Raw genomic sequence first — 26,522 nt, 5'->3', positions numbered from 1 at the left:
AGTCAATATTTATCTTTCGGTGTCTTTTTGTGTTAGTTTTACTGCCTCTTTATTGAGTAGGATGAGAATAAAGGTATTTATACGAATCGTAATATTTAAATCTATGGAAATGATACAAACATAACATATAAATACACAAAAAACAGGAACTCATTATAGCCATTCCACAAAGCAGCGCAATTTAAGCAATAATAAATGCCAAACACTTTTTTTCCCCGTTACTCTGTTAAAACAAACCTAAACACATTTCTTAGTGTAAAATCAAAATTATTGGTTTAGATTTTTCGGCGCCAACATTTGTGAGGAAATAATTTATAAGCTTGTGGCAGTTTGTATAAATGTTTGAGTAAAAAGTGTAAGAAAGTGAATAATAATATTGAATAAAAAGTATAAAGAAATAGGATTTAGGATTTTAATTTGTGAAATGAGTTCGTTAATGAATGTAAGTGTGTGTTTGAAGTGAGTAGTGAATAATAATATCGAATATTAAAAAGAAAATAAAGAAAAAAAAGTTATCAACAGATAATATAACTGAATTGATGGTTTGTTAGCCTGCTATTTCGCAATTGCTTGCTGATTAATTTAACAAATTATTTGAATTGTTGTCACTAACTCATAAATTAATTTTTTTCTGAATATTTTAACGTTTAATTCTTTTAGGGATTGTCTTTAGATCATTATAATAATGGAGAAAAAGCCACTAATATTAATTTAATTGATGCAGATAATAATTTCAGAGGTAGAAGTCCAATAATATCTGTAAGAAAAACAGATATAAGCCCACTTAAAACAGGGTTGGGGATAAGTGAAGAGAATGAGGGTGTAAAGAGTAATTTAAGAAATTTGAAGGAAATAGAAGCAAGTAATAGCAACAATGTGGATTTACAAGGTAGAAGAAATGGAACACAACAACAAACATTGAATAATGGCTTTACGGAGAGTTATTATTCTGGAAGTATGGCAAATCATACACAGTTTTATTTCCAAACAAGGAACATGGTGATAAATAGTAATGAACCTGGTCCAATGCTAAATCGTGGATTTTCAGAGGAGGAAAATAAAAACATGTCTTGCTATAATATGATGTCAAATGTAAATAAGAATTACAATGTTCACTATGGTTCGAACAATATGACTATGCAAAATTCCACGAATATCCCAAAAGTAAAAATGTCACTAAATGGTCTAAATACAATAGTAAATAGTAATCCTCCAAGTGGGATCACAGATTTTGTCGACTTTAGGGGAGATAAGTATTATGGAGCTAATTTAAGAGAGTTAAAAAATACAACGGATTACCAGATTAACCAAGAAATGCAGTCAATCATCCAACCTGGTAAAAATAACAATTTAGAAAGAATACTACTGGGATCAAATCAAAATGCTAGCAATAAAATTTCACATAATAGTTTACAACAAAATGGGTCTGGTAAAAAAGCAAATACCGAAGAAAACATCAGTTATAACACAGATTTTGTGTCTGTAAATGAAAATAATAATTATCCTTATCCGGAAAGGTCTTTCTATAATGAACAAAAACTGAATAATGTGTGTAAAAGTTTTACTCCGAATACAATTTTTCAGACAAATACGTCCGCAAATCAACAATTTTCGTCTATTAACAGTTCCAATCCAACTCAACTAAAAATCAACTCTTCTAACCTATCGCCACAGACACGAATGATAAATCATCAACTACTAAATTCTGTTCCACTATTGGCTCAGATACAAATTGAGAGCATCCAGGATATGACTAGTGTGCATAATTCTATGAATGGAGGAATATACAATTCGTCTATTGATATGAGTTACTCCATTGTAGCTAGCTTTAATAATATTGATGACAGGAATGAAACCTATAGAATTGGACCTTTTCCTTGTATGAACACTAGTAATAATGGAAAGCAACTGATATCATGCATAGTACAGGATAAAATATCACTCCCTTTTAGTTGGTCACAGCCTAATTTAAAAATTAAAATACTTGAGGAAAATGACTTTAAAGCCGATATTATAGGCTCATGTTCGATATTTATTGATTCCAATTCTATTGGAATTCCATCACAAGCTTATTTGGTAGACCCACAAACTAATCAATTTAGAGGAACTTTGCGTTTTATCCTAAAATTGGTGCCAAATCAACATAATCCAAACTACAGATATGATCAAATTCACGGTCCAAATTCAATTTTAAACAGAAGAGACGCCAATGAACACTCTATATTCGATGCTTTCAGAGGTTTCTGTTGTGTTGATTAATTTATTATGACTTAAACCGTTATGATTTTTTTTGTTTGAAACAAATATCACTCATTATTAGCATCATGCAATAGTTGTCATTTAGTTAGTCTATTTAATTTTCGCTGTCTTTTTTTGTCTAAAATTTGTCTTTATAACATGCATCATTCTCTATACCGGCACAATGCAGTAATAGTGAAATTCATTTGTGGGGTTAACAAATTTTGACCGGAACTCTGAAAATGTTTATTAAAAGAATCAGTTATTTTGTTTTTCAAGTATAAACATAAAATAACTATCTAATTTTATATATAAATGGTTACAGAATAGTTCAGTTATTGTCATTTTAAATGTTATTACGGAGTATAAAAATATAGTTAACTAACAATATTAAAGTTTTGTTTGTCACAATGTTATTGTTAGTTTTTAAGAAAAAAATAAATTTTTTAGAAAAAATTTGTTATTTTGTGTTACTATTTATATTTTTAGTGTATGGTGAGAACCCGAATATTACGATTAATGGCGAGTCCGAGTACATAAATATAGGCAACTCGTCTCTTGAAATTTTATTTAATAGTGCCTTTAACAATAGTGATGATGAATGGAAGGCAGTTATAGATTTATTCGGCACTCCATGGGAAAATTCGGAAATTGTTGGAGTATATAATGCAGTTTCAGGAGATAATATCACTTATAACAGTTCTCATTTTGATAATGCAACTGCTATTAATTTGAATTACTATAAAAAAATGGAGATTAAATACCCATTGGGTTCGGTAAAAAGATTATATGCTTTTCAGGGTTGTGGATTTGATACAACAATTTTGGTGAATTATTCTCCGATGAAAATAAAAACAGAGTACTCATTGTACTTACCATTTGGTTTCGATATAGATCCCAAAGAAAATAAAGGTCTGACTTACCTAATGAGTTTTATTTTTTTGAATATTGTATATGAAGTAGGTAACTACACACTTAATTACGGTGATTATTTTTCAGGACTGGACAACATATCAATATCAGAACATTATACTAAAATAACAATAGTTGTACATGACTCAGAGGCAAAAGAGTCACTATCCACTTTACTTGACTATATAGGGATTAACTACAGTGGTAATAACATTGAGAAAATACTAACTAGAAAAAAAGAGTTAATTACAACAAGAAGAGTATTTAATTCACTTTTGAGGTTGTACTCTATTTACAAATCGTGTTTAAGAGATGAAAATTACAGAATTAAATATATTAGGTCTGGTTATATATTAAATAATACTAGCATAGGTAAAAGTAACAGCATAATCAAATACTATAATTACAGTGAAAACGACTATTACAGTTACAACAACGATTTAAATCATGAATATGATGAGAATTACACATTTCACTCAGAATGTGAATTATTTTCAGATAAATGGGAGAACTATATGAACGATATATCTGTAAACGACATTTCCTTGTATTACTCACTTAGAGAGACGGAATTAACGGAGGAAGAGAAGGGCATGTTGTCTCCAAGGATATTCGAATGGATTCGTGAATTAAAAGAGTTAATTATCGATTACTTTTTAAATTATTGGAAACCGGAGGCAATGAGTTTGTTTATTGATTCATCTATAAATTCAAAGGTTTTTGAGAATATAATAGGTAAAAAATTAGCTACCACAAATGATTGCAATTGTGGGTTTAATTATTCAGATTCAGTTAAATTTGGTGTAAACAACAAAAATTCCCATAATAATACTGATGAAATGATTAATATTGAACATGTAAATAAAGGAGAGACTGAGAAGTACGTAAACGCGTTTAATATAGTTCCACTAAATTATAAATTAAGTATGTTGGACATCTATTTTAGGATAAAAATGAATAACATAGTACAGATGATGTCAGTTACACTAACTAAGGTTATGGACTTAGTTGAAACACTGTACGTAGGTACTATTAAAAACTGGTTAAAAGATGAGGATCTGATTAGGGATTTAAATGTATATTGGAAACTTCATTATAACACTCTTGACTTGAGTATTTATTTTAGATTTAAACTCAATAGAAAAAAACTGGATAAAATAATAAATATAGTAGATGGTTTTCGTTCTTTTAGTGTGTATGTACTTGGATTAATTAGAAAAAACGGTGCTGGTTATGAGATAAGCAAGGATTTAGTTGAATTGGTTGATGAACTACAAAGATTGTATGAAGTTAGATGGCATTCACAGTACATTTTTGACGAAGAAGCAACCATACTCACAACACCTTTGGATATATGTGGAATCCCAACTCAAATAATTAAAAAAAACGAGAACATTCGCTCAAACTGGATTAAAAGAGAAGTTAGATTATATAATCCAATACTATTTAAACTTTATCCTAATTTGCTTCTTCACTCGATTCACAGATCATATGTAAAACTTCCAGGAGAATTAAAAGAAAAAAATGATTGTAGTTTATTTAGAATATGCAACAATGAAATAGTAAAAGAACCACTAAATACTGGAAGTTCAATTTTTTTGTTGCTTGAATATATAATAAGGAAAATAAGCGAATTTAAAGGTACAGTAATTTTGGTTGATCCATATTTTAGATATAAAACTAAATATGAAATGAAACTGGAAACATATAATAAACATGAGTATATGAATTTACACTTTAATATGTACTCGGTACCAGTAGACTTAGATATCAAGACTGACAATTATGAGCGACTATCAATTGAAAATAGGAAATGGAAGTTGCCTAATTCTGTCGTTAACTTAGACTCTAAGATAATAATACCTATGATAAACAAAAATGGCAACTTAATTTCGAATAATAATACAGAAAAAAGAGTAAATCCAACACTAATGTATAGCAATTCTCTAGGATTTGCAATTAAACTTGATAATTTTGAATTACAATCTTCACTAGTGTTCATAAGGTCTATATTGAGAACTAAACTGGATATATGCGATGTGTATGGTTATATCGAAAACAAAGATTCAATATGTAAGAGCAATAATGTTATTAAAAAACACTCCAAATTAGTGTTGATTAATATTTTATTGCTAATAATAAATAACTCACTAATAGAGTTTTTAGAAAATGAGCCTTTTGAGGGTTATAAAGACATTTTCATAAAATCCTTCTCTACTGGTAATAAAATAGAAAGTAAATGGAGAAAAAAAGGTACTCTTTCCAAACCATTTCATTACGGGTCACTTTCTTTTAATATAAATGAAATAGAATTAAATTTTGTTGGGCCAGAATATTCTATATTGGAATACATTGAGTTTATTTTTGAGAACTTAATAAACAGGTTTAAACCACTAAGCGAGAGAGATTTTTATATTATACTAAAAGAATTAATGAAAAAGGAAGTGAAACAGAGGAAAAACCGTTCCTCTATTGATTTTATAAGGTATTATCAGGGAATATTTCAATATGATAATGTATTTATTGACGATATATTTATTTACACAGGAATATACACAACTTATAATGATTATCTGATTTTATTTAATTATATAATGAATAATTATTTTGATTCAAATATTCAATATAGTGAAAGAAAAATAGGTTATTTGGAGACACTTGTTCTTGGGGTTGAAAATAACAGCAATTTGTACAGGGAATACACTGAATTAATACAAAAAAGACTTGTTTATAAGGAGGCATTTTCATATAGATATTTTTGTTTAAGACAAGAGAATTATATGGCATTTGATGCTAATGATGAACCAATTATAATTCGACAAGCTTCTTCTGACAGAATAATGAGCACCAGCAGTGCTTCAATAAAGTTTCAGTTACCATGTAACTCGATGGGAAGTAAGTACAATAAATATAAATTATCTTCGGATTTTTTTTTCAAGAACGGATATGATTACAGTATTAGTGACGGACACATGAATGAATATTACAAATGGGAGACAAATGATGAGGTTGAACCTCGTTGTATATTTAATACAGTCGTTTCTAGAGTTTTAGAAAGAATACTGAGAAAACACATAAAAAATATTGTTAATAAAGTTGTCGAGGAACTTGTACAAGATTCAAATAATGACTTTATCGCAAATAGAAGATCAAAATTTAATATCAAAGGTGAGGTGGAAGTATCCTTTTACAAATTAAATAGTATACCACAATTCACAATATATATTTTATCTACGAATTTTGACACATTTACTTTGTTTTCAATACTTAAAAGCACTCTAGTTAAATTAAAAACAGATGTTATTGAAAATTCAATTATACTTACAGAAAAAGAATTTTCATCAATTAAGAGTTACTTTATTGACTACTACTGTGCTAATGATAATATACAAATTAGAAATATAAGGCTCACAATGATTGAAATGAGTAGATGGAGGTATAACTTCAATTGGAAATACGAATCTTGTAATGTTGCTAAAGAGCTAAGCAGGATTGATGTTATTAATTTCTTTAATGATTATTTCTCAAGTAATTCACCTTATAGAAGGTCTTTTGTACTGCTTGTTCAAGGTCCTCCATTTAAACAACTAATAACCACTAACTTTAGTAAGTATAAACAAAACTCCTTAATTAAAGTTTATCACAGTTATATTCAATCTCTTCTGAGTAAAAAACAATGCAATGACAAACAGGAGCCAAACTGCAACAAAAAAGAACATGATGATCGATATGAAAATAGAGACAAGTCTCAATCTTTAAATATAGACGTAATAAATAACTACTCATATCCTAATGAATTGAAAACGGATAATGGAATATTATTGTTTAGAGATAGTGAATTAAAAAGGTATCAACCTAGATGTCCGAATTTTATACTAGATATTTTTAATGCAAATATATAGATAGATTAACGTTCGACTAAACATAATATTGGATGTTTTATTATTAAATACAGTTTTAATTTAAATCACAATGTTTGTTTTCCTTTCATTTTTGCTCGTGTTCACTTATGTTTTGTCTATAAAATTAAAGGCATTTCCGGAAAAATGCTTTTATAATAAATTAATCATTTTTTTAGATAAATTAAAATTTCATCTAAAAATAGCCGTTAAACATTTACTATTTCTTCTTTTTATGCAAGAAAAATAGGTATTTTAATAATAATTAAGGGAACTAAAAAAATAGATTACCGCCCAGGTCACATTTTTTAGAAATTTAAACAATATATAAATAGACAAATTAAGGTACCAAAAATTTGCTTCAAAGTAATGCGGTAAAATAGAGTCAAATTTAATAGGTTATATATATGATAAAAGGTAAGTAAATTTGTATTATTTGAAATAGGCGCAAAAATTCAATAAATTTGTAGTTGTAGTCGTCTACTGGAGACCAAGGCATCCGGTGTTAATTCATATTGGGATAGTTTATTTATATGAGAGAAAAGGGTTCGGTTTAAACAAATAAGAAGATCTGACTCTTTCCGGGGGGATAAGTGTTAGACGACGAGGAGTTATTCTGGATAGACTATATTCGTTAAATTAAGCGAAAAGAAAAGCATTTGCACCTTTTTTTCAAATAAGAATAAAATTTAAAGTATTATCTGGGGGAAAATAGGGCAGATTCAGGTCTCTTTGTGTTTGTGAGGCCATATACCTTACATATATATAAGGTTTATTACTTGAATTATAAATAATATTTTCTTTATTTGATACACAGAAGAGGAATACAAAGGTAATGGTGATAATTTAATACTTTCCTTCCACAAATGAATGATAGCAATTATATCCCAGGAGGAAACATTAATTGGTCTGATGTAAGACAAAATTTGGATATGAAAATGGATAGTAGGGTGAGAATAAACAATATGAATATAAATGAATCTCCAAAAATGATGTTTAATAGAAGCAATAGTTTTCCGGTATCCATTCACAGTAACAATGAAGAAAGTTATGTAGTTAATTTCGATCAAATAGCAACAACGGGAAAGCGCAATGAAATTAGTACTCTAATCCCGAACATAAGAGATGCCAATAGTATATTTTTAGATGATCATATTAGTTTTATTGGATCTAAGGAAACGAATAGTTATTTTGATAATACATCAAAATATCAGAGATCGGTGACTACAGACTTTTCAAATAACTTAAAATATTTTGGCATAAACTGTGGTAATTCAGAAATGTTTGTAAATTCAAGTTGTACCACTCCCAACTACTCTAGATCAAATAGCGACTTATCTAGTTATCTAGAGAAAAACGACAAATACGACAATTCGTCTGATTATTCAGTAAACAGAAGTTCGGGGAGCACAATAGGAAGTTTGGGGATGGAATTTAGTGGAAGTTTTCGCCAAAGTGGCTCTCCAAACCACTCTTTATCGCCAACACACTCAATTCCTCCTGGTTCAATAATTAGGTATAATAACAATGATCTAACCCAAGAAAATTTGAATAAAATTGAAAGGAGTTCTAAACAAGGAGTATCGTTTAGTTCTTTAACAAGTGATCAACTTAGAGATATTGGATTTTTAAATAAGCAAAATAACAAAAGAAGATCAAAGAGAGGTTACGCCCCTGTTAAATTGTTTGTAAATAGGGTCCCAAAACACATGACTAATGATGAATTGCTTAATATATTTAATAAATATGGTCTTGTCGTTGAATGTAATATAATTAAAGACTCAAATGGTCCGAGGGGCTGTGCTTTTATAAGATTCTCAAATATATACGAAGCTCAAAATGCTATTCTCTGTATACATGGGAAAACCATTTTGGACAAAGAAGTTGGACCGATTCAGGTTAAATACGCAGACGGGGAAATTGAAAGGCTCGGATTGTCTCCAGATGTACAGCCATGTGGTGAATCAATAAAGGTTTTTGTAGGTAGTCTTCCAAAAAACTGTACGGAAGATCAGTTGTTGCTGTTATTTAAACAATTTGGACATGTGGATGAAGTTCATATTATAAGAGATAACAATAAACAGAGCAAGTGCTCCGCTTTTGTAACTTTTCCAAGAAAATTCATGGCTGAAAATGCGATTATGTTTCTTGATAAAAAATACATTTTTGATAATTCTAAAAGGCCTATTGAGGTTAGGCTTGCTAAAAGCAGAGCTAAACAGAAGCAAAACCAGGCTCAAGACCAGATTTATGGTCAGAGCATGTCACAATTAAGCATGCAAGGAATTAATTTTTACGATAGTAGACACTATACTGGTAATTTTGCACTAGGCCAAAGTGGATACGAGAATTTTGAAGCTGAAATGAACAAACAAATGAATGTTGTGCCTGGATACAACGATGTTTCTGCATTCAGCGGGGCGAATTCTAATGTATCTATTACAATTCCCGAAAGAGGTTGTGATTTTAACTGTAATCCAGATAATGGACGATATGAGGATTACATTGGATCATTGAGTTGCAATAACAACATTAATAATAACAATAATAATAATAATAGTTATACTGCTGGAGGATTTGGGTCTATTATGGGTGGTATTAATAGTTCCGATGGCTCCAATAATTATATTGGAAATCACTTAAAGAATAGTTATAGTCGCAGTACCAACAATAAAAATGATGACTTTTATGACAGAATGAACAACAGTTATAAACAGAGAAATTACCAAACTTACTCTGATTTTAATGGTATTCAAGTTGTCGGTAAAAATAACTCGACTCATTCTGAAATTATTTCCAACGGTAACGACGTTACAACTACACATTTGCCAGAACAAGGGGGTAACAAGACATCTGCTAATGAACACAAACAAATTCTGTACAGTTCCAACCTACCTTTACATAAGGAGGGAGGAGGAGGAAGTAGGGAGCCAAGACCTATTAAAAATGAAGAAGATTTGGGTAACTTTGTTCCGTCAAATTTGATTGATTTGTGGTCAAAACCTATATTAAATATCTAACTTTTGTTAAAGTATTTACATTTATAATAATTATTCTCAGCCTGCACTATCGTTATTTATTTATAAGAATGAAGTTCAACAATATTTATTATTTCAAACTTCTTTTTTCGGGTCTTCTTTTACTACCCAAAATATTATACATGTTTTTTGAAAACAACCGGTAATTGTTTTAATAAACTTGTTTTGAAACTTGAACATATCAGGATTTGTTCTTATTTGCATACATATGTATGTAAAGTGTGTTGATTGAATGTTTTAATTTGCTTTATTCATAATGATATTTGATGTTAAAGGTTCTATTTCAGGGGGAGGAATGAAACAATTTTTTGTATTGTGGAACTTTTTCAGACAAAACTAATTGATTGTCAGAGTTATTTAATGAGAATTTAGGAGAAGACCATTTTGTGTATACGTAGATTCTTGGTGTTTGTCCAAATGTAAGTTTAGATTCGATATTCATAAAATAATATGGATAGTGTGTGCTCATTTGCAATATAATGTTACTAGTAACGAAAAGTGATTAATAACTTGAGTTTTTTTACATTAGCATTTTCTCTCATGAATTTTCTATTACTATTGGATTTACTTATTCCTTCGTATGGACATGACATATTCGCGTACAGAATAGTTTTAAATCATAAATAAATATCTGTAGATGTCAATACATGATTTGTTATATCTAAATTTTAGAGCATCAAGTTCGCATTAACTTTTGTTGTTGTTTTGGCTTAGTTTCTAAATTATAGCTCCCTATAGTAGTTATTTAACTTGAAAACTTTTTTTTCCAATACTTGGTGATTTGAAAACAAAATATAAGTATACACAATTTAAGGAACGTTCGAAGAGGGTAAAAAAACTTAACTCTTAGATACATTGTGAATAAAAGAATACTAAGTTTCAATAATTACAACATATCCCTGGAAATGGTGATAAATCTAGCTTGTTTACATTTCGTGTTTGTAAAAGTCACTTCAGACTCGAATTGAATTTATTGGAAAAGGGTTGTAAAAACAACGATTCAAGTTCATATCAGTAGAATGCCCTACTTTTTTAAAAACGTAGATATTAAATTTTTCAATCTTTCATTATCTCGAGAGGTGTTTTTTGAAAACTTATAATTATGTGTAACGGAGTGCTTGTTATTAGTTATTCTTAAAATCAATCTGTTGCCCTTTGACTTTTGAATTTTTATAACTAATTTAGTCTACGTGAAAAAGAGTTAAATATAAGCTTAGATTCTGTGTCACAGCGGAATAACGTTGTTTATTAAAGGATAAAATTTATATATAATAATAACAATAGTGAAATTTAATATCAAATATTTTCGAATTTAAACATTTTCTTTTGTTCTCTTCTCAAAATATTTAAAAGTGAAAATATGATGTGTTACCTTGATCACTACAAATGTAACAAATTTGCTCTATATGTATTATTATATGTAATATATTAGCCTGCAAACAAACAACGAACAACCAAGCCTACCTTTATTGGATTTGTCGAAAGCAAGGAATAACCTGCCATTTCAAACTCATTAAAATCATGGAATAGAACCATAGAAACAGATACGCAGCCCAAATAACAGTGTTTGCAATTTCGTAATTAGTTGTGTAGAATGTATTTGTTTTCCTCTTTATTTTGGCATTAAATATTTAATTTGACCGAATGATGGCGCCAGTTTCCAAATTTAAAATGCTAAGGAATCAGAATTTAACCCAAAAAAAATACATGCAAACGAGTTTGAAAAAAGTCATGATGTTAGCCTAACTATGGTAGATAATTGTGTTTGCCATTAGAAAGTTTTCTCCCACTCATTTCCTAAATATCTATCTTAAGCAACAATTTTGTATCAGCCGATTCATTCAGTATTGCAACTCGCAGTTGTATTTAAAATTGGCATGGCGCTATACAAGAGCATATTTAAGTGTGTATATCTTTTTTAAAGTTATTTAATTGAACAGTAATATCTATGTTTAAATGGATGTACTATTAGAATTTCTGATATTTAATGAATAATAAAAACACGGTACTAGCACTGCTACTACTTACTTTATCTTTAAGTAATCAACTACTAGTGTGTGGGACGAATTTATTTCTTTACAGAAGCCGGGAGATAGGTCTAATTCCAGTAGATTTAGATGGTGACAATATTTATGTGAGAATATGGGAGGAGGATTTGAAAATAGGCGAACAGAGTGACAAAATAAATGATGAGTGCCTTTATATAGGAAAGAATTTGAACTGTGACAATTTAATGTGCGGGGATTCAAATGATATTGAATATAAAAATAAATACATTAAAAACACTAATAGAGTATGTAATTTTAAAATATTTAAGCCTAAAGAACTGAATATACCTACATTTATTGAGAGCGATTTCCCTTTGTGTAAAATTTATAATTTAAAAGATGTTGCAGAATTTAAAAATGAAGCCGGAAACTTTTACCATAACAATCTAAATGTTTGCAAGTGTTTGGGGAAGAATAACACAAAACTATTCAGTCCACAAATGTTAAGCAATAATAGTAACATTAATGCCGGCTGGAAATTGGATGCTATTGAAAGAACTAACGTAATTCCTGAAATATACCCCTCTAATAGATATATAATTAACGTCAGGGTTTTGGTTAATCCCGGTTGGAATTTTGAATTCGCACTTATTTACAAAAGCACAGATAGTAAATTAAATGATTATTCATATTCAATTATATCGTTTAAAAAAGACATAAATTGTTATGGTTTTCCAGAGGATGAATCTTTGAAGATTATTCAATCATTCATTTTTTTCGAATATAACAATTATTTATATCAAAAATTTTCTTGGAAATCACCAAACTTGAACGAAAATACAAATAAATTTGACTTTAAATATCCTATTAATGAACTTGCTACAACTCATTACTATATTTGTTACTACCCACATTACAACTTAAATTCAGGACACAATTTGGGAAGTATTTACTTCAGAATTGACCCTGAAGATGCTGCGAAAACATTCTCTTTATTCGTCTTGATTGCTTCCATTACTCCAATGGTTATATTCTTTGTATATATTATTATTGGAACAAAACACAAAACAAGCATTGACAAACTTCAGGGGTTCATTCTCCTTGAAAATAGAAATAATGTAAGTTTGAAGTTTTTTATCGTTGATTTTTCAAATTGATCTTTTCTTTCTAGATCCGGACATTATTAAATGCCCCCGCTTTTTCAGAATTATAGGTACCACTTTAATATTACGAAAAAAGTAATTAAAAAAGGTTTAATTTTTTAAGCCCCTTAACATTTATTATATCTTGTCTTTATTTATAGTATAGAGTTATCTTTTATCCTATAACTTCGGTAGTATTGTGATTATTAATGTGAAGGTACAATTGAACTATAATGTAATATTCTAAAATACTATATTGTAGGAAATTTGCACAAACAACATTAAAGATATAGTTGTGGATGTTTTATCCTCAAATATTATCCAATAATCACCTTAATCGCTACCAAAATTGAACAATGCAGATGCATAGTACTTTTTGAAAAAAGTTTTTAATACCCTACAAATATTCAAAAAGCCTCCGTTTCTGCTACAAATTAATTATATATGTTTTGGCGCCAAATGGTACCGATCATGTAAATATTTGTTTTGAATATGTTATATAACAATCTGGGGGAATAATTTGAACATTAATGAATAACACATATATACTTATATCCTGTTATTCACGTATGTTTTGTAGATATACACACTTATCAATGCTTGCAAATATTACACCAATAGGTTTTTTGTAGTTGTATACTTTTTTCCTCCGAATGCAGAGTTAAAACGAATAGAGCCTGGAAGTATTGTAACTTTGTTAGTTAGAGCATTTAAACTCTTTGTTCCTTTGAATTGAATTGATGCATACTTTGATATTTAATGAATATAATTAGTCCAAGATTATATTGATTAAACAATGTATAGCTTGAAATGCAAATCAGTAAAAGAGTTGTTTAGGGATCTTATTAGAAATCAGATTAAACATGAGTTTGGGGATTTAGGTGAGAGGTCAAAAAGTGCGAATGAATCAATTGTAGATTCAATACAAGATAAATTATGGTGCAATATTATATTTAATAATAAAAACTCTGACGAATTTAAATATTTTAGAAAAAGTATAGTTAGGGAAAATGATATGATTTCCTATTTAGACAAAATTTTTTCAAGCATAGCGATAAATAATGGACATGTTGATTTAAACAGTGATAAGTTAGATAAAATAAAACACAATAAACTAACAACTTTTGAGCATCAATTTGTTTCGCTTTTGCCATTACTTATAATTGGTAATAAGATAATCAAGCACAGTAAATTTTTAGAAAATGATGATCTTACTTTAAACATATTGTTTATACTTTTGAAAACTTACAATGCTAAAACATTGAATTTTTGGAGTGATATTGCGCTTATACATATATTTTACTCTGAAACAACAAGAAGACTTTATTCAATAATCAAAGATGAGATAGAAAGTAAATCAAAATATGATGTTAGAAATGATCTTCCGACTTTTACTTCAATTATTGTAACTGATATAGGAATAAAAAATAATAAAACAGAATTTTGGGACGGCATTTTTACAGATTTAAGTGTATGTGTAGATATATTTAGTTATTTATACAAAGAGAAGATGCTCAATGGAGCCTTGTTGTTCAACAGTAAAACTGAAAATAGGATTGAAAGTCTGTTTTCAAATTCTACAGAAATTTCTGAAAATGCTAATAAAGTAGCAGGTTTTGCTTTTAGTGGTGTTAAAGTTGTTAAAGATGGTATTCATAATGATAAATATACTTCAGCAATAATAAACAGGAAAGCACCAAATAACGCGACTAAAAAGAAAAAAGAGAGTATAATTGCATCATTTATGGGTATGGGTTCAGACTCGGAGGAAGATAATTTTGTATATGAGTACGAAGATAATATTCACGGAACTGATATTGAAATAGTTGAAAAAATCGAATATGACAAGAAAAGCAATCAGGTAGTTGGTACTATTGAAAATAATTTACCATATTTAGATAGTAATAATAATAATACTAAAATTGCTTCACTCATCGACAAAAGTAGAGATTATGGCGAATACAACATTGAAAATAAGAATTATTCGTCCTATAACTATTTTACAAAAATATCAGATATGGTTAGAATAAGAGAAAATAAGCGAGTGGAATGGGATAGATTTAAGCTAAGTCATAGATCAAAGACGAAATTACCTAGTTTGTTAAGTAGAGCCTCAGGGAGGACAAAAATAGAGTATAATAAGAATCGTCTTGGACAAAGTTGGGATCAGCAATATCTAGAGTTAGATAAAACTAACAAACTTTTTAACGAATCAATATTGAATGTTTTAACAACTGAAAGAGTAAAAAATTGCAAAATAGTGTTTCCAGACAAAAAAGCTTCAAATGAATTGCAAAAAAACAACTTTAGATATTCTTGCATTTCATTAATTTCAATATATAGACTTTTTCAAGGATTGCCGTCAATGGAATTTAGTTTATTTCCGAAATACATCAGAAATGAAACGTTAGATTATGCTGATATTTATACATTTAATGTACACAATGATTATATTTCGATCAAATTAAATGAGGATTACGGAGAGTTTTGTCCCTGGTTGAATAATTCTGGACAGGGTATAAGGTACATTTTTCACTATCAGAATTATTCGATGTTAAACGATTCTAAAAATTACGAAAATATCAGTGAAAAATTAACTAAAGACAAATATATATACATATCTCACGATTTGTTGACTCGTATCTGTATTTTTGGCACAAAAGTTTACTATTTAAAAAGTTTTTTAGAATTTTTAACAGTCATATGTGATCAAATAAATAATGGGAAAATTGAAAATAAAAATTCATTCATTAATTCAAAAATAATGGAGGCAAGTAATGAAAGTGTAATATCACTAAAGATACTTAGATCTGTATTAATGGAGTTTATTAAAGATTATTTAAGCATATTAAAAGCAATCTTCGACCAAATTTTTGTTTCTAACGGTGATTCCAATAAAATGGGGACAAGCATAGATATTAAAATGTTACTTTTTATACTTGTTCCCAATATTAATTTGCTTATTAAATCTTTTGGATTAAAACCAATGAATAGCAGTAATACGTGGACCTTACCTTGTGGGTATTCTCTTTTGTCAAGAATATACAGCTATTTTTGGCAGCTTAAACTAGATAAAAACTGGGTTGAAGGTAATTACGTTAATGAATACAATTCACTTCACTCAAAAAGTCTGATTAATTTTTGGCTTCAAAAATCTAGGAGTGTGATGTCAGATCTACTTTCAAATTTGTGCAAGGAAATAGTTGGGTACCAATTTAATTGTTTTGATAAAAACAGATATGACGAAATTAACATTGACAATATAAGAAAAAAACATGTTTTTACTTCCACTTTATTTATTTTTGAGAGGATTAAACTCATCAATGGGATAATAAGTCCAAATAAATACGCAAGTAAAGAGCCAGCTATGCCACATTTATTAAAATTAAACGAAAATAAAAATATTAGCAACTTATGTCTTTATAAAGAAGAAATCAACTATTCAAACAAGCTTTCTGAGTTCTTCTCTAGTGACGAATATGATTTCAAAAGTGTTGAGACAAATATTAAATGCGAATCCTTGATGCAATACTTGAAAAGGTATGACTTGAACTTTCAAGATGTCTATGATTTATACCACTATAAGCTTGAAAATGCGTATAACTGGATAATTAATAACAAGTATAGATTGAAAGAATTTATTGAAATTGCCTTTTGCATTAGTGAAATCATTGAAAATATAGATGACATTTTGTATATAGACAAAATCCAGCTGCTTGACTATATAAAAAGTTGTATTAAACTCAAACTAAGTGATAAGTTTAATTTTGATCGCATTCATTATATGGATAATGTTAACTGGATAGGGGACGAAAAAAACGAACTTTATTTTAAACAACTTGAAAACTACATTACTGCAAATAAGTTGGCCTCGTCAACTGAAATTATTAAGTTTATCATTGGACTTGCGATTAATTTTAGATTTCAATCAGAACGCAAAGGTGAATACAAAGACAACAATCTCTTTAAAAGTGAAGATGTTTGTAGCGACAATGACATGAATGTTATATTAATGGGGAACATAAACAATAACATTATCGAGATAAATGAAGAACTCATTATTACAAAGCTTTTCCAACTAATCATACTTTTAAATACGGTTTTAAAAAAATATCTGTTTCTCAGGAAAATTGTTAATAGAATTGTACTCTACATTTGGTGCAGAAGGGAAACAACGGACTTTAATCTTTACATCAATTTCTCGAATGGCTATCTTTATGATTCACTATCTAACAAAAATATGATTCTATTTTGGAAAATTGAGCAAACACTTAATTTAATATATTTTAACTTAAATAATATTTTAGAATATATTTGTATTATTATGAATGATCTTGATTCGCTAAATATTGACAGTAAAAATCATGATTATTACCAGAAATGGATGATTGTAAAAAGATTTCAGGAAAAGAGACTGTATTCAAACGCCACTATAAATCAAATAAGTTTCTTATTTTCCCTAATTTCAACATCTTATCAAATCTACTTGATTTCTTATGATATTGTTTCACATTTTGACTTGTTGATTTCAGATTTAAATATCCCAAAAAGACCATCTTCTTTCTTTTCAAGAAAAGTCGAAGTCTCGAGTAATGAAGATAGTAATATACTACCTAATTTTATCAATATATGGGAAACTAACCAAATATCCAATAAAGTTGAAAATTTAATCAACATTCTAAATTGTCTTAAAAATCAAATAAGCGAAAATAGCCTTACTTTTCCTACTGAAAACTCGCATATTATGTATTATTTAAACTCAAACACTTTATGTAACATTAATAAGGGAGTCAAATCTCAGATAAAGGTAAAAAAATAAAAAACTGGTACCTATTATTGCCTTTATTTTTTTCAATATTTTTTCTACTTTCAGTTTTACCGCAACCATTAACGCTGGTTTGCCATTGTGTTGTTGAATTTATGGTCATGGATCCTATTTTAAATATAAATTTTACTGGAACGGAAAACGAAGTATTTAACAAATGTTTGTCTCTTTATAGAGAGCTTATTTCACTTTTGCCAGAATACAGCGAAAACTCTGACTATAATGAGAAATCGGTAAAAAATATTAACTCAAGTAACGACTATTTTGACAACACTGTAAATTCAGAATTTGAGGATATAGTTAACGATGTTAGACGAATATACTCAGTAGGTAAGTTAAATACTCTCCGATTTCGCCTCCTGATAAATTACCTTGCTGTCATCCTTTGTACCTTTATTCTATTTAAGAAAATGGTGGTAATAATGTATTCGAAACTTCCCCACAAACATCAGTGAATAAACAAAATTGTAGTAATTTTAATATTAAATCGAGAAAAATAAGTAATTTAGAGAACTATATGAAGAAAAAGTTTATTTTCTGGATTGTGAGTAACATTGAGATCGACAGAAATACTTGATTAAAGTTTAACTTTCATTTATTAAAAAAGTTGTAATTGCGATTGTAAAACACTTTAGTTTACATTGTTAATTAACTTATATTTTTAAAATTTAGTATATTTGATTTATTTATCTCAGTGCTTCAACCAGCATTCAATGAATTGAAGTTAATAATGTTAATTGTCAAAATAACTATGAATGGACAGATGAGCAGCTTTATACAAGCAGAAATTGTTTGAAAGCATTCAGAGTATCTACATGTGCATTGGAAAATAACAGTAAATAGGTACTTCTCAGAGTTCAGTATATATATAATGCACACAAATCGGGTTCTTAGATAATATTAAGGTAGCTATAGAATATTTAGTTTATAACACGTGATGTAAATTGTTTACGAGTTAATGCATGCATCTAGAATTATTAAATGAGGAACTCTTCACATGAATATAGATTACTATACACGCGAAAAGATGGTGTAAACATTGTTCATTTCAGAGATATTATGCAGAAGGGCAATTTTGCGATGAAATATTTCTCATAAGTGTTAAGTAATAAAAAGTGAAATATTAACGGGAAAAAAGTGTCATTATTACTGATTTTGGCATAAAAAATATGTTTGGTTTCAAGCAATTTAATTTTCTAATATAAGCAATATAAAGCCTAAACTAGTATTTCTCCTAATTACGAGATTAATGAATGTGTATCTACAAATTGAAAGCGCTGTGTGCAGCATACACAATTTATCTTGCACATTTAATCTAAAATCTGAAGGACAAAAATAATTGTGATTGTGTGAACAATAAAAGATTAAATTAGGTTAAACACAAAGCAGGCATTGTTAAATTAACATTTACTTTGATCTTAAGGGAAGAGTTGTTTTGCAAAACTAAAATGAATAATATGGAATATGTTAATCAACTTAAACATGAGGTGCAAGAAGACGACCAGGTGATTTTTGTAAAGTTGTTAGTAAGTGATAGTGTGGCAGATAGAATTTTAGGGAATTCTGCGTCTATTATTAAAAAAATAAAGCAGGTAAATCATGTTTTTATTTTAGTGTCTGGAACGGATAAATATTTTCCAGGAACAAACTATAGGGTAGCAACTATGGAAGGAAATGAAAAAAATGTTAATGAGACCTTGGAGGCATTGAGTTTTATGCTGAAGAATGAGAATCAGACACCAAATAACGATATTGAGATACCAAGAAACAACAAATATATACTACGTTTAGCAGTTCCCAGAAGTGTAATTGGGAGTGTAATTGGGATTAAAGGCGAGTTTATTAGACATGTAAGAATGACAACCAATGCTCATATTAATATTTCACCGATTTTTGTTACATCAGAGAAGGCCTGCAATGAAAGGATTGTAACAATTTCAGCGAATTCAAGCAATCAAGTTATTCACGCATTTATCATACTATCTAAGAAAGTGAATAGCACTCCAGAAGGGAAATCATGTAAGGGTATTATATATAGAAGAAATGACATTTTCAAAAGAGGAAAAAACAATTTCAACGATGGAAATGATAACAATAAACTAAATAAAATAGATCCATTATTGAATTCACAGTTGGAAGAGATAAAAAATGCTTTTAACAAATCCAAAAGCATAAATGGCGTTCAAAATACAAAAAAAGAGGATAGTATTGCTGATAAACCTAAGCTAAATTACAAAATCATCGAGGGAGGTCGTTGGAGTGAGCACTTAAGTCTATTAAATTACGAGGAGAATGATGACATTATAATAAGAGAGGGTCAAAAAGCGAAAGAATATAACAGTCAGAACAAAGCAAAATTATATGACAAACAAATAAACAGGAACGTAGCACATAAAAAAATATCCACAAATATATTCGTTGTTTCATTAATTGCATTAATAATAGGTATATTCTTCTTTCAGTATATTTCGAAGGAGGTTGTATATATATGAAATTCCTTCACACAAGTGACTGATTGTAATAGTTGTTTTAAATTAATTTTGCCACATTACAACTACATTTCAATAACATTTAAAAGTTTAGCACACAGAAATAGCTGACAAATATTGTTTAGTAGAATTTAATACAAGGTATTTATAGATTCTGAAGTTTAATTATTTGTTTTTGTTCTTGAAGTTTATTTTTATAGTGGCAATTACCTTTTTCCACAAGCATCAATGCATGCATGCAAATACATGAAAATAGTACTAAACATTTTTCTAATACACAATATTTTACATTTAGGGAACTGAGCCTATTTAGATTTAAATTCTCGAGCAATTTGTGATAAATTTTTTTTCGTTTCACCTAAATAAAAAAGTTCTTTTTTTTTAAACAAACAGTTAACATACTAAATAATGTAGATGGGGGAAAATATTTAGGCGGAAAGTACGAGGAATACTAGATTAAAACAAAGAAATAATGAATGAAAACATATATTAAAACCAAGTTTTGAATATTTGAAGCTATATTTAGAGCCGAAGAGTGAAAGTAAAGGACTAAGATGACAGACAATTAGGTTAGCCCTGGAATTGTTTTTGCATTAAATATTTTATATATTGAATGTATTAAGGAGTTTAAAATATATATATATATATATATATATACAAAATGTACATCATAGGAAATAAGAATAAGTTAAATTCAAAAGAATCTGGGAGTAAATATTATACATATTTAAACAGTTTATTAATAATAAAGCCTAAAAGAAGGGTGGGGATATGGAGAAAGGTCTATATCGGTAAGGGAATAATAAAAAAATGCTTTATATCGATAGCAGGGGATCCCGTAATGGAACCAGAATGCTTTAGTGTGTCAAAAAGAGAGTTAGCAATATTAAAAGAATTTAATATATCACAAAGAGGCTTGAATTCGAGTATAAATAACGCGTTGGTACTTGAACCATATGTAAGTTTTAAAGGAACGAACAAGTTTAGTTTAAGTTATTGGTGCATCCCAAACTCAGTTCAGCACAAATATAAGACAAATTACGGGATGAGTTGTTTAAGCAATTGGCAAGTTGAGTCATTATGTAGTACATTGAATTTTTTAGTTAATGAGAATGAGTTAAAAATGAAAGAATTAAACCCAATCAATAAAAAAATAAATATAAAATATAATTCATCATTGTTTATTGGAAATTATCAAGAATATATAATAACTTGCGAGATTATATACCTATATAGACTTATATTCTCAGGTAGCAATGTTATGATAATATTTTCGAATAAACAAAAGTGTATGAGTTATTATGAAAGATGCAAAAAACTATTTTGTGAGAATTCACTGAATTTAAAAATAGAAATTCTTATTCAGAATAACAAGGGCACGGTAAATTGGTTCCCAAATATAGATATAACAATATGCACGTATGAAAATGCGAATATACTAATAAATAAATTAATATATGAAAATATGTATTTTAATACAATTGGAACTATTTTGATAGATGACATAATAGTAGATAAAAACTCATATAAAGCGTACATGTTAGATGGAATAATAACAAAAATAAATATAATGCGAATGGTAAATCCTTCAATTATTTGTCTTTATACGTTAAATACCCAAATAAATGGTTCATATAATGTGAATTTAATAAATAACGTTTTAAGATTGGACTATATTTCGATAGGTAGTGATAATAAAACGCATCATAAAATGGATTCATGTATTTATATCAAGAAAAACAACTTATTATATAGTTGGGATAGTTTAGAGTGCAATAAACCAGTTATCACTGAGTTAAGTGAAAATAAATACAATTTATTTAAACTAGGCGGAGAAAATTTGAATAACAACCAAAAATTAATAAGTGATTTAAAGTATTTTTTCGATTTAATAATTGAAACAATATCATTAGGAAAAAGGGTATTGGTATTTTGTCCAACTATAGATTGGTGTAAAAAGTCATTGAATACACTGGTCCAAATAATAAATGATATTGTTTCAAGTGATGATAGTGATGCAATTAATTTAAGAAAAAAAATGTTATGCTACTATAATAATGTGGAAAAAAGGAATAAAAGGATTGAAGTAGCTAATAAATTAGTAAATTGTAATATGTCGTACAAAGATGATAATGATGACTATAAGCAATTAATTGAATTAATAAAAAACTACGGAGTATGTTATTATAATTACAAATTAAGTTTTAAAGAAAAAAGAATAATAGAAGAATCATTTAGTTCCGGTAATATATTGGTATTCTTTAGCACATCTTTGAAAAAAATAAATAATGATGTAGTTACAGATAGAGTAATAATAAGATCTATTGGAATTGGCAAAATAAATCAAAGTATGAAAAATACAACAGGCAATAGAGAGTGGCTAACAAAAGAAGATTTACATCAGATTTGCTCTTACATTAACAATTCAAATAATAAGAAAGATATCGTGTATGATGATAGTTACAAAATTGGGACATTCTTATTTTTGAGTAGTGAAATTGAATACAAATACATAAGTAACTTGTTAAATAATAATGAATCTGATATTATAGTTCATAAAGAAAAAAAGGAAATAGAAAATTTAAGTTTATCGAGATTTATATTGGAAATTATTCAAACAGATATTGCTGATAGTTATATTGGATTGGAGAAATTATTCAGTGAATTCAAATTTTTAAAGTATAGTATTAGTAATGACACGAAAAACATATTATTGTCATTATCGTACTTATTAATGACACATTTAATATCTTTGACACCTAAATATGAAGAGTATGATATAAATGAATTAATATTGCCTAAGAAATACTTGAAATCAAATGAAATATTTAATTGTTTTAATTCTCCAATAATACTCTCAAAATTTGCATTAATGGGTAAATTGTCAAAAAAAAATAAATTATTAGGTTCTATATCAAATATAATAAATAGACAAGTGACTCATTTAATGAAAATTGAGACTGGAATTAAGTGTCTTGAAATATTTATGGACTCTGAATTGGCTAATATAAATAAAGATACTGTAAGATTAGTACCAACATCACTTGGTAATTCTCTAATTTATTCTCAAATAAATCTAACGCTTGCACTGGAAATATACAGTGAGTTAATTAAAATTAATTTTACTGGTATAGATTTAAGTAATAATATGCAAATATATTACTTATCACTACTGGCATTTAACTTGAATGAATTTCCTAAAATAAACTGGAACAGTTATGTAAAATTATTTAGTGAATTAAACAATAGTGAATTGGAGATTGCAGACTTATATGGAATAAGCATTGAAGTAATTAAACAAATATCTAATATGGTGAATAATTGTCCAAATAATATAACGGGAATTGGACAATTATCCCCATTTATACTTCACTCATCTTACTTTTTTTCTGGTGACTTGAGTTATAAATGTTTAATTGAAAAATATCGACTTCTAAGTATATACAGGTTTTATTATACATGTTTAACAAGAGATATTTGTAATCACAATTTAACAGTAGATTATATTACACAAAAATATTGCACTGATTTAAGTACTTTAAAAAAATATGTTTGTTCATTTAATTTGTCTGCAACATCCACTTCAAATTTTTGTAAGCAAATAGGTTGGTTGGAATTTAGTGATATATTCTCTAATATTGTAAATCACATTGAATCATGTATATCATTGAGGAATGTTAAATATATACAAAGAATGTCGATAAATCAATCATTTTTCACTCACGAATCTCATCAAGACTTAGATCAGTATAATTTTTCGAAAATAACTTTATTTATAAACGAGGTTAAAGAATTATCACCTGATATTACGCCAAACATTGCAATTTCACTGTATTTTTCTGGTTTAAACACCATTGAAAAAATATCGAACTCAAATGTAGAATTAGTAGCAGCTTCACTGAACAATTCAAGAAAGTTAGATGATGTTTTGTTATTACCTAATTACCCATATAACTCAAACCATTTTCTGGGAAATTTAAAACAAACAGAAATATATTGTTTGGCACAAAATATTATAAATAACACAAAGGACGTAGTTTCTAGATTTCAGTCTAGTCAACCAAATGACGATTCAAATTCCGATTTAGATCTTGAAAAAGAGCTTGATAATGACATAATTTTTGGTTACAATACTTCAGGAGATATTAATGATAATTCCGGTAATTGTGAACAAAATTCTTGTGTTCAAGATTTAGAAGAAATAGAGTTGGAGTTAGAATTAGAGCTCGAAAAAACACAGAATAATTATTCAAACATTTCATATTAATTATCATATATCCAAATTTTATAATATTACAGGTTTTTTTTATAAATGGAATTAAATCATCATGTTACACTGATTAACCGCTAGGCATTGAATATATATTTATTAAAAGGTGGGGTTTTAAATAGATATATATGTAAATAATTTCCCAGAGAAATAAAGACTCAAAATAGCATTGAATATTTCCCCTTAATAAATAATACTTGTATAACTAAGTTATTAGGTCAATTAAATATATGATGAGTAATTTCGGCTCCACTTGTATAGTAATTGCCCATCCAGATGATGAGAGCTTGTTTTTCACTCCAATAATACAATCTTTAAATAAACAAACTAATTTGTATTTGTTATGTTTAACTAATGGTATGTTTGTAAAACAGAATGTTTATATGAATATCTCACTATTTGTGCATTGAAATACCATTGACAAACTATAATTCATTAAAGGCAATTACTATGGTTTGGGAAAAGAAAGAGAGAAAGAATTAATAAATGCTTGCAAATCATTGGGAATAAAGGAGAAAAATATAAAGATAGTGAATAATGAATTAATACAAGATCAGCCACACTACAAGTGGAAATGCAATGTTGTGATAAGAGAGATAGAATCTTTTATAGATTCGAATAGAATAGAAACCGTAAGTAATATAAAGCTTCTCAGTGTAAAGAAAAACAAAATTATAAATGCTTATTTTAATTTTAAATACATAGATTTTTACTTTTGATGAATTTGGTATTTCAAAACATGTAAACCATATTTCAGTAAATGAAGCAATTACAGAGTGGTTAAAGGAGTCAAAAAGAGATTGTTATCCTAATATATATGTATTATTAAGTTCTAATTTACTAGTTAAGTATTCAGGAGTTCTTTCGTGGATTTACTGTTTGTTTTCAAATAGTGATAATCTGTAAGTTAACAATTTAGTTATAGTAATTGAAACATATGCTTAATTTTTTAATTGAAGCCTTATAATTAGAAATTATAATCCAATTAGGGCTTTTAGGTGAGTTAAAAATAAGAATATTTGTTATGTATTAGATATACTCTATTGAATATCAGAGCACTAATATGCCATAAAACACAGATAACATGGTACAGAATACTGTTTTCATTGATTTCTCAATATAATTATTTAAATTTGTTCAAAAAAATAAATTAGTTGTATTAAACATTAAAGGCAATTTATATTATAGAATCATGTCATTGGAGGAACGAAGAATATTGCACAACTTTTTTCTTTAAATATTTATTAAATTATATATAAAATGAAAAATAATTTCATTAATTAGACTTTCCAATCTTAATTGCAGGTCTAACTAGAATAATGAGATCACCTCTTAAAAACAACATCTCTATTCTTCTGGTTTTAGGTTCACCTGTTTTACTGTTTATATCTTGACCTTCCTCATAATATTTTTCCTTTACATTGCCAAGAACCATATTCATGTGTGGATCAAAGGCATAAAGTGTTCCTTCCAGTTCTCTGTTGCCTCTGCACTTAACAAATACTTGTTCATCCAAACTGAGTCTAATTAAGTCAAGTGGTTCTAAAATGAATTAAGGCGATAATTCAAGTTAAATAAACAAGGCGAAAGGAAAAAGAATAAGCCAGCATATTGTTTGTTTTAGCAATAAAAAACAACAATAAAATAGTATTCTTTTAAATTGACAAAAATATATAAAACATACCTGTTACAAGTGAGGAAACCATATTTAATTTTAATAA

The 26,522-nt window shown here is 28.1% G+C and overlaps 9 protein-coding genes across 9 annotated transcripts; 8 read left to right on the top strand and 1 right to left on the bottom strand.

The window, feature by feature from the left end:
- Positions 1-424: 424 nt before the first annotated feature.
- Positions 425-2,259, top strand: FG379_000843 (uncharacterized protein; the record flags this gene model as incomplete). Its single annotated transcript, XM_067326253.1, has 2 exons — positions 425-442; positions 661-2,259. 2 exons carry the CDS (start codon positions 425-427, stop codon positions 2,257-2,259), a joined length of 1,617 nt encoding a protein of 538 aa, XP_067182938.1.
- Positions 2,260-2,648: 389 nt separating this feature from the next.
- On the top strand, positions 2,649-7,052 carry FG379_000842 (uncharacterized protein; the record flags this gene model as incomplete). The annotated part of the gene is made up of 1 exon (XM_067326252.1): positions 2,649-7,052. One exon carries the CDS (start codon positions 2,649-2,651, stop codon positions 7,050-7,052), a length of 4,404 nt encoding a protein of 1,467 aa, XP_067182937.1.
- An 863-nt stretch (positions 7,053-7,915) lies between these two features.
- FG379_000841 (uncharacterized protein) lies at positions 7,916-10,069 on the top strand (the record flags this gene model as incomplete). The annotated part of the gene is made up of 1 exon (XM_067326251.1): positions 7,916-10,069. The coding sequence occupies one exon, from the start codon at positions 7,916-7,918 to the stop codon at positions 10,067-10,069; it is 2,154 nt and encodes a 717-aa protein (XP_067182936.1).
- Positions 10,070-12,074: 2,005 nt separating this feature from the next.
- FG379_000840 (uncharacterized protein) lies at positions 12,075-13,232 on the top strand (the record flags this gene model as incomplete). The annotated part of the gene is made up of 1 exon (XM_067326250.1): positions 12,075-13,232. One exon carries the CDS (start codon positions 12,075-12,077, stop codon positions 13,230-13,232), a length of 1,158 nt encoding a protein of 385 aa, XP_067182935.1.
- Positions 13,233-14,013: 781 nt separating this feature from the next.
- On the top strand, positions 14,014-18,036 carry FG379_000839 (uncharacterized protein; the record flags this gene model as incomplete). Its single annotated transcript, XM_067326249.1, has 1 exon — positions 14,014-18,036. The coding sequence occupies one exon, from the start codon at positions 14,014-14,016 to the stop codon at positions 18,034-18,036; it is 4,023 nt and encodes a 1,340-aa protein (XP_067182934.1).
- A 1,454-nt stretch (positions 18,037-19,490) lies between these two features.
- FG379_000838 (uncharacterized protein) lies at positions 19,491-20,534 on the top strand (the record flags this gene model as incomplete). The annotated part of the gene is made up of 1 exon (XM_067326248.1): positions 19,491-20,534. One exon carries the CDS (start codon positions 19,491-19,493, stop codon positions 20,532-20,534), a length of 1,044 nt encoding a protein of 347 aa, XP_067182933.1.
- A 658-nt stretch (positions 20,535-21,192) lies between these two features.
- On the top strand, positions 21,193-24,798 carry FG379_000836 (DNA polymerase theta; the record flags this gene model as incomplete). Its single annotated transcript, XM_067326246.1, has 1 exon — positions 21,193-24,798. One exon carries the CDS (start codon positions 21,193-21,195, stop codon positions 24,796-24,798), a length of 3,606 nt encoding a protein of 1,201 aa, XP_067182931.1.
- A 236-nt stretch (positions 24,799-25,034) lies between these two features.
- On the top strand, positions 25,035-25,803 carry FG379_000835 (uncharacterized protein; the record flags this gene model as incomplete). Its single annotated transcript, XM_067326245.1, has 4 exons — positions 25,035-25,158; positions 25,243-25,433; positions 25,507-25,703; positions 25,773-25,803. The coding sequence occupies 4 exons, from the start codon at positions 25,035-25,037 to the stop codon at positions 25,801-25,803; spliced, it is 543 nt and encodes a 180-aa protein (XP_067182930.1).
- A 274-nt stretch (positions 25,804-26,077) lies between these two features.
- Positions 26,078-26,507, bottom strand: FG379_000834 (uncharacterized protein; the record flags this gene model as incomplete). The annotated part of the gene is made up of 2 exons (XM_067326244.1): positions 26,078-26,343; positions 26,486-26,507. 2 exons carry the CDS (start codon positions 26,505-26,507, stop codon positions 26,078-26,080), a joined length of 288 nt encoding a protein of 95 aa, XP_067182929.1.
- Positions 26,508-26,522: the final 15 nt, after the last annotated feature.

This window comes from Cryptosporidium bovis (assembly GCF_009768925.1).
Source record: "Cryptosporidium bovis isolate 45015 chromosome Unknown contig_16, whole genome shotgun sequence".
Classification (NCBI taxonomy): domain Eukaryota; phylum Apicomplexa; class Conoidasida; order Eucoccidiorida; family Cryptosporidiidae; genus Cryptosporidium; species Cryptosporidium bovis.
This window is presented reverse-complemented; position numbering and strand designations above follow the sequence as displayed.